The sequence below is a fragment of the Perognathus longimembris genome, chromosome 17, assembly GCF_023159225.1.
Source record: "Perognathus longimembris pacificus isolate PPM17 chromosome 17, ASM2315922v1, whole genome shotgun sequence".
Classification (NCBI taxonomy): domain Eukaryota; kingdom Metazoa; phylum Chordata; class Mammalia; order Rodentia; family Heteromyidae; genus Perognathus; species Perognathus longimembris.
The window spans coordinates 44,568,102-44,584,474 of NC_063177.1; the positions used below are offsets into that span (position 1 = coordinate 44,568,102).

The 16,373-nt window shown below is 44.0% G+C and overlaps 1 protein-coding gene across 2 annotated transcripts in view; it reads right to left on the reverse strand.

Moving 5' to 3' along the window:
- The window catches only part of Ern1 (endoplasmic reticulum to nucleus signaling 1), a 91,930-nt gene that overhangs the window by 7,702 nt on the left and 67,855 nt on the right, over window positions 1–16,373 (reverse strand). For both annotated transcript variants that reach the window (XM_048366813.1, XM_048366814.1), the window contains 9 exons: window positions 15,842–15,920; window positions 14,756–14,921; window positions 10,356–10,474; window positions 7,427–7,618; window positions 6,332–6,599; window positions 5,279–5,369; window positions 4,817–5,006; window positions 3,658–3,757; window positions 3,181–3,380 (listed from right to left, as the gene is read on the reverse strand). In XM_048366813.1, the coding sequence (XP_048222770.1) occupies window positions 3,181–3,380; window positions 3,658–3,757; window positions 4,817–5,006; window positions 5,279–5,369; window positions 6,332–6,599; window positions 7,427–7,618; window positions 10,356–10,474; window positions 14,756–14,921; window positions 15,842–15,920 (1,405 nt within the window). The remainder of the gene's footprint in view (window positions 1–3,180; window positions 3,381–3,657; window positions 3,758–4,816; window positions 5,007–5,278; window positions 5,370–6,331; window positions 6,600–7,426; window positions 7,619–10,355; window positions 10,475–14,755; window positions 14,922–15,841; window positions 15,921–16,373) is intronic.

Genomic DNA, 16,373 nt, shown 5'->3' on the forward strand with positions numbered 1-16,373 from the left:
TTGCTTCCCTGTTGTGTCCCAGGGCCTAGAAAGGTGCCTCTGATGTGACAGGTGGCTAAACTTGGCCAATAAGTGAAGAAAACAGTTTGGTTTCAGAAAGAAAACATACTTTGATCAATACATTTCAATCATTCAGCCTTACAACAGGCCTTGTGAGATGAGCAGGACAAATGACACCATTTCAGTTGAGGACATGGATAGAAAAGTGCAAGGAAAAGCTCAGAATAAGTGCTAACTAGTGACAAACCAGGGCAAACATGGGATCTTCTAACTCTAAATCTAGAACTTCCTATTCCAGCACATCAGAATTTTCCTTGGAAATGTGAGGTTTGGGACAAGAAGAACAAAGGCATCACTGCTGGGGCTCTCATCTGACTGGTACTTTGTCTTTTAAGTGTTATACCAATAGCCCCATGCTTTCTTCCATTCAAGCACTCACCAGGCCTTGAATGGGAGACAAGATGTGCACATTCAGGATGAGACAACCACAGACATTTCGCCTCTATGCTCTCTGCGACCCATGCTGTCTCATGATCTACTAAGGCCAATGCCTGGCTGGGCCCTAGTCATGTTCTTCCTAAACACTGTTCTTGTCATTTATATTCTATAAGCTGACCAAATACAAATATCACAAAGTTTGAGGTAAGCTGAATGTACCTAGAAGGAATTTAGGTAAGATTCAACAGTGTAGGACAAATGCTTAAAGAGATACAAACTAGGCATCAGCTCTTAAGTCACTTAGGAAGTATTTGAAATGTCTGAGCTTCAAATCAAGAAATCATAGGAGTGCATATGACTATGCTTAATATAAGAGAAATGAACATCTAACAACAAATCAGACTTAAATCCAAAGAAAGACTTCAACTGCCTGGTGCCAGTGGCTCACACCTGTAAACCTAACTACTCAGGAGGCTGAGAGCTGAGGATCGCAGTTCAAAGCCAGCCCAGGCAAGAAAGGTAAGGCTCTTATCTCTAATTAATCACAGAAAAAGCAGAAGTGGCACTGTGGCTCAAATGGTAGAGTTCTAGCCTTGAGCAAAAGGAGCCCAAGGACAATGCCCAGGCCCAGAGTTCAAGACCCAGGACTAGCAAAAATGGAAAAAAAAAAAAAAAAAAGACTTTACTGTATAGCCAAAGATTTTTGTTAAATGACTACATTACTTGCTTTAATTTAAAACATAAATTGAATATATATTTTCTTTCCTTTGTGCACGCGTGGAGGGGTAGTACTGGACCTTGAACTTAGCTTAGCTTTTTTTACTCAAGGATAATTTTCTGTCACTTGAGCCATACCTTTACTTCCAGTTTTTCGCTAGACTAATTGGAGATAAGAGTCTCTAGGATTTGACTGCCTGGGCTATCTTTGAAATGTGGTCAGATTTCAGCCTACTGAGTAGCTAGCATTACAGGTATGAGCCACTGGCACCCGGTATATTTCCTTTTTCTTTTTGTGCCAGTCCTGGGGTTTGAACTCAGGGTTTGGGTGCTATCCCTGAGCTCTTTCCCACCCCCACCCCCCCGAGTACTCTACTGTTTGAGCCAAAGCTCCACTTCTAGCTTTTTGGTGATTCAGAGATAAGAGTCTCACAGACTTTCCTGCCTGGGATGCTTCGAACCACGATCCTCAGATCTCAGCCTCCTCAGTAGCTAAGATTATAAGCATGAACTACCATTGCCTGGCCACCCAGTGTATTTCCTTATGATTCTTTGTTGTATCTGACTTTTGTAATTAACTGACCAGTTGATGGGCTCCAGGGAACTGTATAAGAAGATGTCTACTATGTCTGCTCTGCTCACATTGGCTGATCCACTCGGGTCTGGGGAAGCACAAGTACAAGATGAATCTCTATCAACTTTTGCTATAGAGCAAGATATTCAAATGTAAGTGGATTATTGGTAATGGATGCTGAAGTCAACTTGAAATGGCTCGTGTTGGACAGGTATGGAACAATTTGAGAATCAAAAAGAGGATGAAGAGAAGAAAAGCAATCTGAGCTCATAGTGATTATGAAAAAAAAAAAAAGAAAAAGGATAGAGAAAAGGGGAATAAAAAATGAAGCTATTCTTGACCAGGGCCCAGTGGCTCATGCCTGTAATTAAGGCTACTCAGAAAGCTGAGATGTGAGGATCATGATTTGAAGCCAACCTGGGCAGGGATGTCTGTGAAACTCTTTTCTCCAACTAACCACCAAAGAGCTGAAGTGAAGTTGTGGCAAGTAGTAGAGCTTAGGGACAGTGTCCAGGCCATGGATTTCAAGCTCTAGTACTGGCAGACAAAAAAAAAAACAAAAAAAAGCTATTCTTTACAGAAGAATGTCAGCCAACAAATGTAGGAGGATTTCGTGTGCAGAATGCTTCAGATAAGGTTGGTCAACAGATGAAAGTGACTATGAAAATGTGCCAGAGGATCACCTCACATATTACTTGCTAACAACACAGGAGGAAATGAACCTTCTCAGTGGAGATCCACTGACATAGGTGACCCAAGTTAGCATCAATATCAGGGAAAAATAATGATGGTATTATCTGCCATTACAGGCCGTCTGACTCAGTGACCTGCAATCAATTCTTGTCCCAAACATTGAATCTAATCAAGTTATGCAAAAGAGACTTTCATCTGTGTGATCAGAAACAATTTAAAGAAGGATAAAAAATGTAAACTCAAAAACAAATACAAAAACAATGAAAATAAGACATTTTCTCATCTTGTGCAAGTCTTGACTCCCCAGTTTCCCAAAATATAAGAGGGTTATAAAAAGTGATTGAACTGGGTGCTGGTAGCTCACACTGTAATCCTAGCTACTCAGGAGGTTGAAATCAGAGGATCCCAGTTCAAAGCCAGCCCGAGCAAGAAAGGCTATGGGACTCTTCTTTACAATTAACCAATAGAAAACTAGAAGTGGCACTGTGGCTCAGAGTGGTAGGCTCAGGGACAGCATCCAGGACCTGAGTTCAAACCCCACAGTGGACAAAAAAAAAAGTGATTGAACAAGTGTTTACATTTGCCCATCATTTACCAGTATATGAAACAATACAGAAACTTCACATGCAGCAATTTGTTAGAGGAATGTCATTCTTCACTGACATGCTCTCACCCCAAGCCTTGAATTAGAAAGTTATGAGCCCCAAGACATGATGGGCTGGTTTCAAGGTTTTCTGAGGGCTGTGCCCATAACTCACAGGGTTCTCCTTGCAGTCTTCACTCAGCATCTCCGGGGCAATCCAGCCTTCGGTGCCAGGTACCCCAGAACGGCGGCTGAAGCTGTGCCTGCCCACTGCCAGCTTCTTGCAAAGGCCAAAGTCAGAAATCATGGCCTTGATCCTGCCATGAGCATTGGGCATGGAAAGGAGAATGTTGTGGGGCTTCAGGTCTCTGTGAACTAAGAGAGAACTCCAGATTTGATCAGTCCTCACCACAAGGGGCTCTGGCTCCCTACAAGGGGAAGTGTGTCCTTGCCAGATCCCCAAATATACCTGCTTGCCCATCTCTAAAAGTTTTGGTTTTTAAGTACCTAATTCCTCTTCAAATCCTCATGTAAGTTGTCAAGACACTACTCTCTACCCTCAAACATCAGAGATGTAGCAAAGAGCCTAATGAAAGGTGAAGTGTACCTGTGCCATTCCACCCACCCCTCCTAGCAAAGGGGAGCCTCTCACCAATGTTGAGGGAGTGGAGGTGCGCCAGGCCTGAGGTGGTCTGCTGCAGCAAGGTAATGGGCTCCAGGCCAAGGTGGGAAAAGTCCTTCTGTTCCACATACTACAAAAGACACAATGGCAAGGTCACAATAGCACATCATTTTCAGGACTTCCTGGCCCCTGGGCTCATTTTCTTTAATTCCCTTTTCTGACAATATTCTTTCTAATCTATACTTTCTTCATTCATTTTTTTGTGGGGCTGTGCCTGGGTTTGAACTCAAGGCCTCAGGCTTACGAAGCATTCTACCGCTTGAGCCGAGCCCCTAGGCCCCAAATATGTATTTTCTAACAGACCTCCTATAGTCATAGTCTGATTTAAACAAATAAGGCTCCAATTTACTAATTTATAATGAGAAAGAAAAGTAGACACTCAAGCTTACTGTCACACATAGGCAAACACACAAGGGAATTCAAATGATACTGCAGTATTTCAGGATGAGCCTGGAAACAAAGCAAAAGCAATAGGCAGGATGCCTTTATAGCCAGGACCCAACCAGCAACATCCAAGCCCACCAGCCACAACTGACAAGGTTCCCAGAAGGGAAAGGGGTAGAGATGCCAATTGCAACTCAAGACTTTCATGGCATCCTGAGTGGACCATAAACTATTATAACTGGGGAGAAAAAAATGTTCTGCATTGCCAGGCTCCAGCGGCTCATGCCTGTAATCCTAGCTACTCAGGACGCTGAGGTCTGAGAACACAGTTCAAAACCAGCCTGGACAGGAAAGTCCCTGAGAGACTCTTCTCTCCAATTAACCACTCCAAAACTCGAAGTGGCACTGTGGCTCAAAGTGGCAGAGTGTTAGCCTTGAGTGAAAGAGCTCAGGGACAGAACCCAGGCCCTGAGTTCAAGCCCTAAAACAAAAAACAACAACAACAAAAAAGTTATACATTTGGTGCTGTTAAATGAGCATAAGCATTTGTCAACATGCATCAAACATGTACATTTAAAATGAGTCCATTTCATTGTACTATAATTCAGCAGTTAATAAAATAAAATTTCAAAATAATCAATTGGAAAACTGTAAAATGATACCCCAGTTGGCAAGGGAAGGCAAGCTGCGGTGGCCATGGCAAAGCTGTAACTGACCCAAGCACCTGAAGGCCAGCCAGACCCACCTCCTGCAGTGTGGCTGCACACAGCTCAATGGCAATGTATTGGAACTGCCGGTCCCTCTCGGTGCAGAAGTAACGGATCACGTTTGGGTGCTCATCTGATTCTCTCAGCAGCTGGACCTCACGGTCTGCAAAGCTAAAACACTCAGGGAGGATCCTCTTCACAGCCACATCACGGTTGTCAAACATGCCCCTGTGAGAGCAGCAGCAGTTGAGTTTGGTTAGTGCAGGTCAGGCTTGTAGGAAAAGATACCACTTGTGGGCCCACAGTCCTCCCAGAGGTCCTGACAATGACTGGCAGCTCCATGGTCATCCATTCTCCTAGAACATGGCTCCCTGGAGGTGAAATTCATCTACTTTGATCAGAGTTTGGGCCCTGCTGTGCCCTTGGAGCCTGGCACAGCCTTCAATACCACAGATACTCACACCTGGTGGGGAGGGTGTAAAGCTAGCTATTCTACTTACCGGTATACAATTGTGCCCTCGGCTCCATGACCCAGGACATCCTTGGGACAGAATGAAATTTTCCCAACAATCACTACACTGGTTTCCTCATCTGAAACAAAACAGGAAAAAGAAGACAATCACCTGAGGAACGTCAAGGCTTCAGCTTCTGGCCCCTGATTAGAAGTTCCTGGGGAAAGAACTCAGGGCCTGAGCACTGTCCTTGGCTTCTTTTTGCTCAAGGCTAACACTCTACCACTTGAGCCACAGTGCCACTTCTGGCCTTTTTTTTTATATGAAGAATCAAACCCAGGGCTTCATGCATGCTAGGCAAGCAATCTACCGCTAAGCCACATTCCCAGCCCAGAAGTTCAGTTTTAAGAGAAGACTCTATGAACCCAGATTCCTGGTAGGCAAGAGCCAGCTCAGCCTATTGCCCATTTATGGCCAGGACATTCCACTTGTGCCTTTGTACTGTAATGAGAATACATGTTTTAAAGCCTTCTCAAAGCTAAGGATTCTCTGGAGTCCAATATGTTTATGTTCATTTACATATAACTATTTAGTGGTTAATGGAGAACGAAAGATCCACCTCAAAGACCTGGAGCTGAAACACTCCGGTAGATGTGGTGAACATGTAAAAAAGAGACTGGCCCACATCAACAGGACTGTGTCAATCTCCTTTGGAATAAGGACCCTGATACTCAAGATGACTCCCTGAGAGGAAGGAAACTGAGCTGTAGTTGCACTTTTCTACTTTACCACTAGTTCTCTCAAGTCCAGTGGGAATTCGTCCTCCCTCGCTACCCCTGGTCAAAAGCAATTTCTAACCCTGTGGGGAAAGATGGAGCAATGGCCAGGGTGGCTCTGGATAGGTGCTCTGAAGGGAGATGTCATGTGATGGGGCAGAAGCCCCTCACGAGGGCCTACAGAGTGGAAGGAAGTCAGGGGAAAAACAGAATGAATCTTTGGCAACTACATTTCATCATCTCATAGAGAGAGCACAGAAGGACATGGTGCTCTACAGTTCTCAGGTGGTGTTCAAAGGAAAGACACAATAGCACCTGGCTTTACCCTCGTCATCTTGCTCCAGGGAGAGGCCGGCACCAGCCTTGGAGGCAGAGCTGCTGGAGTGAAGTGAGTGGTTGGAGGCTCTGGGGGATGGGCTGGAGCTGCTGGTCCCTGAGCTCTCCAAGTAGAGGCCAGATGTGTCTAGGAGCTCAGCTTCTTGGGTTGCATCTCCATGGGAGTGGAAAGGCAGCTGCTGCTGCTGTAAGAGCTGGATTTTCTCCAGTTCCTTCTGGAACTGCTGGTGCTGGAGCTGGTGCTGCTGATGCATGCTCTGGGAAGAGAAACCCACATTAAATGCAGCTCTTCCTGTGGGGAAACAAGATGCAGGGAAGGGGGTGCCAAAGTGAGGGCAAACAGAAAGGTGACCAGATGGGTGGGCGGGTGGTGGGGAGGAATAAGCCCTGAATCATGGTCCACCATGGCCATGGACTTGATGGAGTTAGTGCATGGGTGGTCAGGCAGAGCCAGTGTGGGGCTGAACCACAGCACCTGGCCCAGGTCCTGCTCCCTGAGTCTATCACGATGCTTCTCCAAATCCTCATGCCTCTGAAATAACCTGAAAGCTCTGCTCTATCACCATTAGAAGCAGCAGGGATTTGCAATTATTCCTGCCCAGGCGTGGAAGGTAAAGGGAGTGGGGTGTAGCCAATAACCCAATGGGGAGTTTCCTAGCTTGTTCTTTCTGAACCTGAAAAAAAAATCACCTATTAACTAAGGAAAGGCACCAGGGAAGGAAGGTACTTAGCTTCTCAAGCCTAGTTCTTTATGGAGAGGATAAATAATAATAATAATGACCTCGCTGTCCCTTAGCTTTTTTGCTCAAGGCTGGCACTCTGCCATTTGAGCCCCAGCATCATTTCCAACTTTTTGGTGGTCAAATGGAGAGAAGAATCTCACATGTTTCTGCCTGGGCTGGCTTCAAACTTCAATCCTCAACTCTCAACCTCCTGAGTCAGCAGTGCCTGAAGATAAGCAAATATTGGCTTCTAAATGTGAAAAGAAATGTGTTGGCAGTTTTTGTGTAGCCCTCCCTGACAAACAGTGACAGGAGGAGGAGTGCTGGTGTGTAGAAGGGCAGCGGGAAGGGGCTGAACTTACCAGCGGGTAGGTGATGATGAAAGCCACCCAGCCGACCAGCAGGAAGGTGCTCAGGATGATGGTGGCCATGTCCTTGAGCATGGAGTCCACAGAAGCCTCAGGTTTGGCAGGAGCATGAGCCAACTTTTCTTCGACATCCTGAGACATGGTAATTGGTGTGTTTTCCGAAGTCTGGTCAACCAGGTTAATAACCTTGTATGAGAGAGGGACATACTACATCACCGTAAAACTTCTAGTCAGATAGATAAGCTGAGTGACCAAGAGAAGTAATCTCTATTTATAATGAAAGAGTAGCCTGGAATGTTGGTGTTTTTTTTAAGGCTACAAAGTATTTTTTAAGCCAATAAAAAGGTATATAGTCATCTGGGCACTGATGGTTCACACCCGTAATCCTAGCTACTCAGGAGGCTGAGATCTGAGGATCATGGGTCAAAGCCAGTCAGGGCAGGAATGTCTGTAAGACTCTTATCTCTAATTTACCACCAGAACCCCAGAGGTGGAGGTGGAGCTGTGGCTCAAAGTGATAGCATACTAGCTCTTGAGCTCAGGGACAGTGCCCAGGCCCTAAGTTCAAGCCCCCACCCCCAAAAAAGATATACACAGTCATATAGTCAATGCTACTTTCCAAGCAATTGCTCTAAAGAACATGAGTTTCTGCAGTAATGTTGTTGTTACTGAAAAATGGATTTACGGCTGTGCGCTGGTGGCTCATGCCTATAATCCTAACTTCTCAAGAGGCTGAGATCTGAGGAGCATGGTACAGTCTACCAGAGCAGCAAAGTATGTGAGACACTTATCTCCAATTAACCACCAGAAAATCCTAAGTGGAATTGTGACTCAAAGGGGTAGAACACTAGCCTTGAGCAGAAAAGCTCAAGAACAGTAACCCAGGCTCTGACCTTAAGTTCCACAATCGACAAAAAATAAAATAAAAAACAGATTTAACAGCAATACACATGGAAATGCTTTGAGACCCTGATAATACTCTTGAAAATCCTCAATGAAAGTAAAAACTTCCTTCTTTGACAATAGGTTTGATATTTGGAGTAATTTTGAAAGAAGATTTCTTGTTCAAGTAGAAGAATGCCAACTGTAAGCAAGAAAGCCAAGCAAGACTGTTTTAGCCTTGGTATTAACACCAAAATAAATTTAAAATAAACAAATCAATCAATAAATAAGGATAGTTGTGGGGCTGGGAATATGGCCTAGTGGTAGAGTGCTTTCCTCACATTCAATTCCTCAGGACCACATGTACAGAAAAAGCCAGAAGTGGCACTGTGGCTCACGTGGGCAGAGTGCTAGCCCTGAGCAAAAAGAAGCCAGGGACAGTGCTCAGGCCCTGAATTCAAGCCCCAGGACTTGGCGGGGGTGGGGGGTGGGGGTAGTTGCACACATGTTCAGGTATCCACCTAGTAAACCTAATACAGTAATCAAGCCACTCTCTAATGGTGCTTACAAACTTTCAGTGCAACTCTGAAACTAAAATAATTTATTCAACAATTCCATTACTCCCTCAAAGTGTTTTGAAAAGTATCAGAAGAGTTAAAGAATTCTTTTTGGTTTATGTTGGTAATAGGGCTTGAACTGAGGGCCTAGGCACTGCTCCTAGGCTATCACTATATCACTTTGAGTGACAGCTCTACTTTCAGTGTTAGGTGGTTAATTGGAGAAGAAACTTCAACCCTTAGGTTTCAGCCTCTTGAGTAGCTAGAATTACAGGCATGAGCCACCACTGCTCTGTTAAAGCAATTTTTATTAAGAAACTCTAAATTGCCAGGTGCTGGTGGCTATAAGCCTAACTAGTCAGGAGGCTGAGATCTGAGGACAAGGATTCAAAGCCAGCCCAGGCAGGAAAGTCTGTGAGATTCATCTCCAATTAATGCCCCCCCCCACCCCCGCAAGAAAAGCTAGAAGTGAAGCTTTGGCTCAAGTGGAAGAATGCTACCCTTGAGAGAGAGAGAGAGGAAAAAAAGCCTCAGGGACAACACCTGAGCCTTGAATTCAAACCCCATGACTAGCATAAAAATAATAATAAAATCAACAAATTTGAAGCCAGTTTTATCCTCTGATCTCCTCAGTCTCTGGCACCTCATAGAATGGCTTAGGAAAATCCCAAGATCTGTTCTCAAACATCTAGCATTTCAGATAAATTGTTACTGTTTGCCCAACGAAATAACACACAGTTCCAGCCATACTCATTTATTTCCACATGTGCATGTCATTTCGCCACTTCTCATGGGCCTCTGATGACATCTCCCCTCCCAGCGGCACTCTGTGCCCTTCCAAACACAACAGCCCAGCTCATATCCCCTCCACAGTGTCCCATGGTCTATGGGACCTATGGCCTGTCTGGTAGCTAAGGGATGTTTGCTGAGCATGTGACTAGGGACAATGCTCATTTGGATATATCCATTCATAAGTGTTTTTTTAAGAGTCAGATATACCTCCAAGTACTAAATCAATTTTTAAAAGATTCTTTGCTCTAGATCATGTGGTTCAATATAAAAATCTGGACCTTAGCTACTTAGGGTACTAGATTAGTGTCTTATTTTTCTTTATAATTTTACTAAGTGCTCAATCAGGAATATGAATGACCTTAATTCTGAGCAATGTTGCGTAGATTGTTGTTATAGGAATCAATATATTTCTCCAGCCTGGTTATCTCCAGGTTGGAAAATGGGGCTCTGAATCCTTCTGGAGGCGCCTGATTCCTGCTCTGGGGCCTTTCCCATTCACTCTCTCTGGCTTTAGGCCAAGGAAGACTGTGAAAACCCTTAGGGCTGTCCACATCCATGTGAGTGGTTCCATTACTAAATTCCCCTCAAACTGCTCTCATTTGATGAGCCATCTGTCTCAGCTGAGGCCCTGACATACAGCCCCCAACACCCGATAGGAAGAGGCAGAGCTGATAGTTGACTTCCTTACTTACGTCCTCAAAGTTCTTTTTCTCCAAATCAGCAGGAATCACATTTTCCCGATGTTTGGGTAGATTGTTAGGAAATCTCTCCAGCATCTTAGTAGATGCAGACAGTGGGGTTTCATGATGTCCTATGAAAGGAAAGAAATCTTTAATGAGAAAAAGGTCTCAAGCAGTGGTCACACTCAACATGAAACTTGGGCAAGCTGTTCCCCACTGAGGGGTCCTTTCCACAAGGAAACTTTCACATCTATACAGTGAGAAAATGAGAGGCAGTTACCACAAAATTTCCCACAAAACAGACATTTTACAACTTGACAGCAAAATATTATATTCTGAGTCTCATAATGAGAACAAAGACATAAGTCTTTGCTATGAGTTGAGATCCAAAGCAAGGTTCATATAAGTGCATATGTCCAACTCACAGGTGAGACTTTGTGACACTTCATTCAAAGTCCAAGGAGTTTTCTTTCTAATGCTTTCCAATAACATCGCTCTATTAATGCTGCCAACCCCCCTTCCCAGAATTTCAGTTGCTCAGGGAGAGTTCTATTTATCTTATCTACTTGTGAATTGTGTAAGAGAACAGAGGAAATAGCTGCTGGCTGGATGGTAGGGGATAGGAGAATATTACAGCTCTCTCAATATTCACTAATCATTCTGCACACAATATTTCAAAACTACTTGGTATTCCTTACAGTGATTTTGTATCTATTGTGTTCAAATTACCAAAAAAGGGTCAACGGTGAATAAAATAAGGAATTGGAATTTCCTATCATATGACTGACTTGACAATCTGTTTAGCTCTAAAGTTAAATTACTCTACACACAGCCTAAGAGTTCTTTCTCCTTCAGGGCATCAGCAACCTGACAAGCTTTGCTTTTTTTTTTTTTTTTTTTTTTTTTTTTGCAATACTATGGTTTGAATACAGGGCCTTGTGCATGCTAGGCAGGCACTCTGTCCCATGAGCCATACCTTACTGGGCAGGGTCTTGCTTTTTGCTGAGGCTGGCCTGGATAGTGATCCTCCTACTTGTGCTTTCTTGTGTTTCAGGAATGTTAGGTGAACATTACTGCATCTAGCTTTTCTCATAGCTGAGGTAAAAGGCGAGCACCACAGTGCCCAGTAAATTGGTTGAACTGGAATCTCAAGAAATTCTTTTTGCCTAGGCTACCCTCAAACTGGTCTCTGCCTCCCCAGGAGCTAGGATGACAGGCTTGAGCCACACTTCCAGTCCCCAGGTTTTCCTTTTTGTTCTTTCACTGGGATCCCATCTCACCCTGGTTCTGGTCTCTCTCACTTGATGATCATTTCCACTGTTCTCTCAAATTAATGATCTCCCTATGGTTTATGATCTATGAGAGACTACCTGACAAATATGCCAAAATGAGAACCAACAAGAACTAGTTCAAGCTTGTTATTTCCTAATCTGGAAAATCCCTCTGACCTCAGTCTCTCAGGTCAGTCCTCTATTTACAATATGCTGTCCTTTTGTAAGGAAGGGAAACTGAAATGTACTTTGCTTGGGAGCAAAGTAGACTTATCTGTGGTTGCTTGCCTCAGACTTCCGACTTAGATTTGCTAGTCCCAGGAATCTGAATGCAGGTAACCACAGGTAACAGAAGCTCACTAACAAGACATATGGCTAGGAGACATAGGCTGTCCTTCCACATATCACTCTGCTGCAGTGTCCTGCCTGCCCTCACTCCTAATCGCCACTCTTACTGCTCAGAATCCTACCTCTCTGCAGGGCACCTATAAAGAAAAGCCACCCAACTCCTTCTTGCAAACAAAACTCTGCTGGAGCTGGCCTTTACTAGTACCTTCTTGTACACACTGAACCACTTTATAAACCTAATCATACGGTTCCTAAACATTTTTGTATAAATAGTACCTGGTCTTTGTGATTTATTTATCTATAGGCACCAATAGGTCCAGACTCTAGAGAAAAGCACATAACAAGGTCCTGTTTTGGATCTTCTGCATTGGGTCCTCCAAAGGTAGTATGTGCTTCTTTGACAGAGCACTGGGCAATTCTGAGAGCATCCAGGTCAAGGCCATTGCTTAGAAGAAACCACAGAATCCACCACACAGACCCATTTAATCTTTGAGATGAATATGAATGCAGGATATCATCAAGGTCTTTCAAAAAACTAAATAAAAGAACATACTTGGATATACTGTAGTGGGTTGGGCTAACAAGGAAAATAAGTTGAATAATATTGAAATAGATTATTTGCAACTCTTAAAATAGTACAATGAATCCTATTGAATTATTTTGGGAAGGGAGAATGATAGAGGGGGATGAGATCGAATGGAATAGTATTAACATGTGTGAAAATATAACAATGAAATCCCCCCCATAACTAATGTTAACTCATTTACAAGGGGGGAGTATATGTTAGTGTGCAAGAAGAGATCAAACTTGGTAGATGAAGACAGTGGAGGGTTCATGGTATTCCACTGCTCTATTTTAAAATGACTGGCTATGGAGTTTGTCAAAAGGGATTTCAGGATTGTAGGATTATTACTTAAATAATTTTTTTGTATATTTCTTGGTTTTCTTACTTAGAAATGCTATCTTAGGAGCTGGGAATGTGGCTTAGTGGTAGAGTGCTTGCCTTGCATACATGAAGCCCTGGGTTTGATTCCTCAGCACCACAAATACAGAACAAGCCAGAAGTGGCGCTGTGGCTCAATTGGTAGGATGCTAGCCTTGAGCAAAAAGAAGCCAGGGACAGTGCTCAGGCCCTGAGTTCAAGGCCCAGGACTGGCAATAAATTAATTAATTAATTAATTAATTAATTAATTAATAAATAAATTAATTAATTAATTAAGAAATGGAGCCATGGCTCAAAGTGGTAGAATACTAGCTTTGAGCAGAAAAGCACAGAGGGAGCACCCAGGCCCTGAGTTTAAGCCCTTGACCAGCCAAAAAAAAAAAGCTATTTTAAGAGATATAATTTTCCAACTCAGCCATCCTCATGGATTTTGACAATTTTTAGGTTCCCACTTTTTTATATTCTCACCCACATTTCCAAAGTGTCATTTCTTAACCATTGGCAGGTAATTTATGTGCCCTTAATTGGTGCATGAAACCCAGTAGCCTTTTTTTTTTCTTTCTCAGTATGGGTCCATCCGTGCATGCTTCCCAAACTACTTCTGTGAAAAAGAAAACAGAATTCTTTTGCTACCCCTTTGTCTATTACTTGGTAAAAATACTGATAACCAAGATAAAAATGGCTGCAAGGAATCAGGATGAATGAAGAATAGGAGAACAGGACCTGAACAACCTGCAAACTGCCAGGTCAGAATTGAGGCACACCATTTCTCATCTTCAACTCTTAGGCATATATACTCCTACTGCGTTCTGCACCTACATCCCTGGGCCAGGGCCAGAGCCAGTGCCCAGACCTCTGTCAAAAGGAAGAAGATAGATAGGAAGAAGAAATCATATGGGCCACAGGGCAATCTGTTGTTCATTCCTACCAACCTTCCACCTTGTTCTGCTGAAACCCACCTCAATTTCTCACCACCTCTCTAGCTGGGAGGCAGCCGAATCAGTGAATATGGGGGCTGAGCGCACAGGAAGGGTAGATCACATTCAAGAAAACTATCCTGCTCTCTAATTACTTGGGATACTAAATAGGAACACAGTAAGTACCCCTCATCTGTCTTTATTTGTCACATTTGCTGCCTTGTAGTGTCATTCCAACCCCTTATTGCCATGGCAGAGCTTCCAATTCAACCTCAGGGCCATTAGTGATGAGAGCAACAATGGGAAGAGGAAGGAAAAAGGAGGGGGCGGTGTGCAACTCAGGAGTAGAGCAAGTACTTAGCATATTGGTTTCATCCTCAATAGCAAAAAGAGAGAGAGAGAGAGAGAGAGAGAGAGAGAGAGAGAGAGAGAGAGAGAGAGACAATAAAGACAGACAATAAGACACTCCCACATACTGGGTACCATCCTGTCCTAACTAGGGTCAGCCTCCTATTCTTCATGACTGTCTGTCTTCCCAGGTCTTAACCCTCTTTTCTCACTTCCTCATCCACATCCATTTCTATTCCATTTAAATAACCTTGACTTTCTTAATTATAAAATGGGTAGTTACCTCATATGGGGTCAGTTTGAGGAATAAGGAAGGGATATTCTTGTGTCAGATAATTTACCTTAAGTTTATATTACCTAATACTTGAGATTTGGAACATTAGATATAAGCTATTTTTGAGAACTGACTCAGTAACTTGGCTGCTTGGCTTATTCACCTTGGAAGTAAACATGTTCCCAAGTGTAAGCCTCCAGCTTGAAATGGACAGAACAAAGTGAAGAGCGGCAGTAAGCTGTCAGGGCTGGCTAGTGCCCACCAGGAGGCAGTATGCCACCACCTAAAGCCACCTGGAGACTAGCTCTTACCTATGAGAAGCCAGTAATTCCTCAAGTAGTTTAGTTTGTTCTTCCCCTTGAATCCAGGGTCAAACTTGAGGTCCGTGCTAGGTGTGATCACACATTCCCCCTTGTCCCCAATGGTGACACCATCAGTCTGGGGGCCTTCCAGCAAAGGAAGAGTGCTGCCACGAGGCTGTGGAGACAGAGTTGGTGAGCCTGGGAGCCCTGATAGAGAGGAGATTCCTTGACTCTCCTAGCAGACCTCCCTCACCACTGTCAGAAGGCCCAACGTAACGGCCATATTTCCAGCTGAGCAATTCCTAACATGGACTGGCTTAGGACAGTCAGAACAATGGGAACCATGAAGTTACTGAGAGGCAGACCTAAGTGAGCAATTTGTAGATATCTACTAGTCACCACTAATGCAATTAATAGGATAGAATAAACTCCAGCCATACCCTCAGTGCTGGCTTAGCAATTACTGGAGCTGACAGAGGTATGCTGTTCCCTGTTGCTAGAGCTGTGGACCAATCTACTAGGAAGACAGATACAAGCTCCAGCCCTGGAAAGACCAGGATGAGCAGCCAGCATCATAATGCCTCAGACATTGACACAGAGTGTTCAAGGCAGGCTGCTGAGCCCTAAGAGGCTTACAAGAAAGTTACAAGGATGGAAGGAATCTGAGTAGGGAAAATGAAGAAGAAAGGGTACTTGAAGTGTGAGACCAGCCCCCCAAAGGCGCAAAAGGAAGATGACAGGAACTTTATGGTGTCAAGGAAAAGAAGTGCTTGGCTAGACCATGTAACTCCCACAAAGAAACTAACAGGGTGGTGGAGGGACACTGAGGAGAGCCTGGACACCAATTGGAGAAATTAGATCTGCACACAAAAGCAATGTGAAATAACCAGGGCTTTGTAGCTTTAGGAAGCTGCCTTGGTAACACATCTTGCTTTCAAAGTAGAATGTGGTATGTGCAGAAGCTGTTCTTGAGGCTTTTCACTTTTATATTTTGCCTTCTTAGCCAGCAAGACACTCGCATGTGTTTCAAAGACATTCTTTGCTAATAAGGAACAAAGTAGTTGGGAGGCTTTGTGAGCCCCTCGGTGGACTCACCACAACAGCGACTCCCTCGTGTACCATAGAGGGGGAGGCGTAGAGACTGGTGGAGTACTTCCCAACATACAAGGTGGGCCTGGAAGAAAAAACAGAAACATGTGTTCCAAAGCCATTTCATGCACAGATTCTAAAAAAGGGAGCTTTGGGGGAGAGAACGACAGCCCCAAATGGCATCTACGTGTATGGAGTCCCATTAGCTCCAGATACAGAGGAAAGCAGTAGTAGTTTGAGACAGGGTATGAGAGGGTATGAAATGGGGTAGGAGGTGGCACTGCCGTGGAATACAACAGCAGGACTTTAGGCAGAAGCTTCACTTGCTGCCTCTAGAAATATGACAAGCTGTCTGATATTGATGATGTTTCTTTACTGTCAAAATGCCAGGACCAGACTAGACCCGGCCCAGGCCAGGAGACTGAATACTGAGGGCCCACTGCCAAACCTTCTTGGATGACACTGATCAGCATCTTCATACTAATACACCCAGTGCCAGTGCTACAATGACTGTGCTTTGCAAGGACTCCAGGGACTC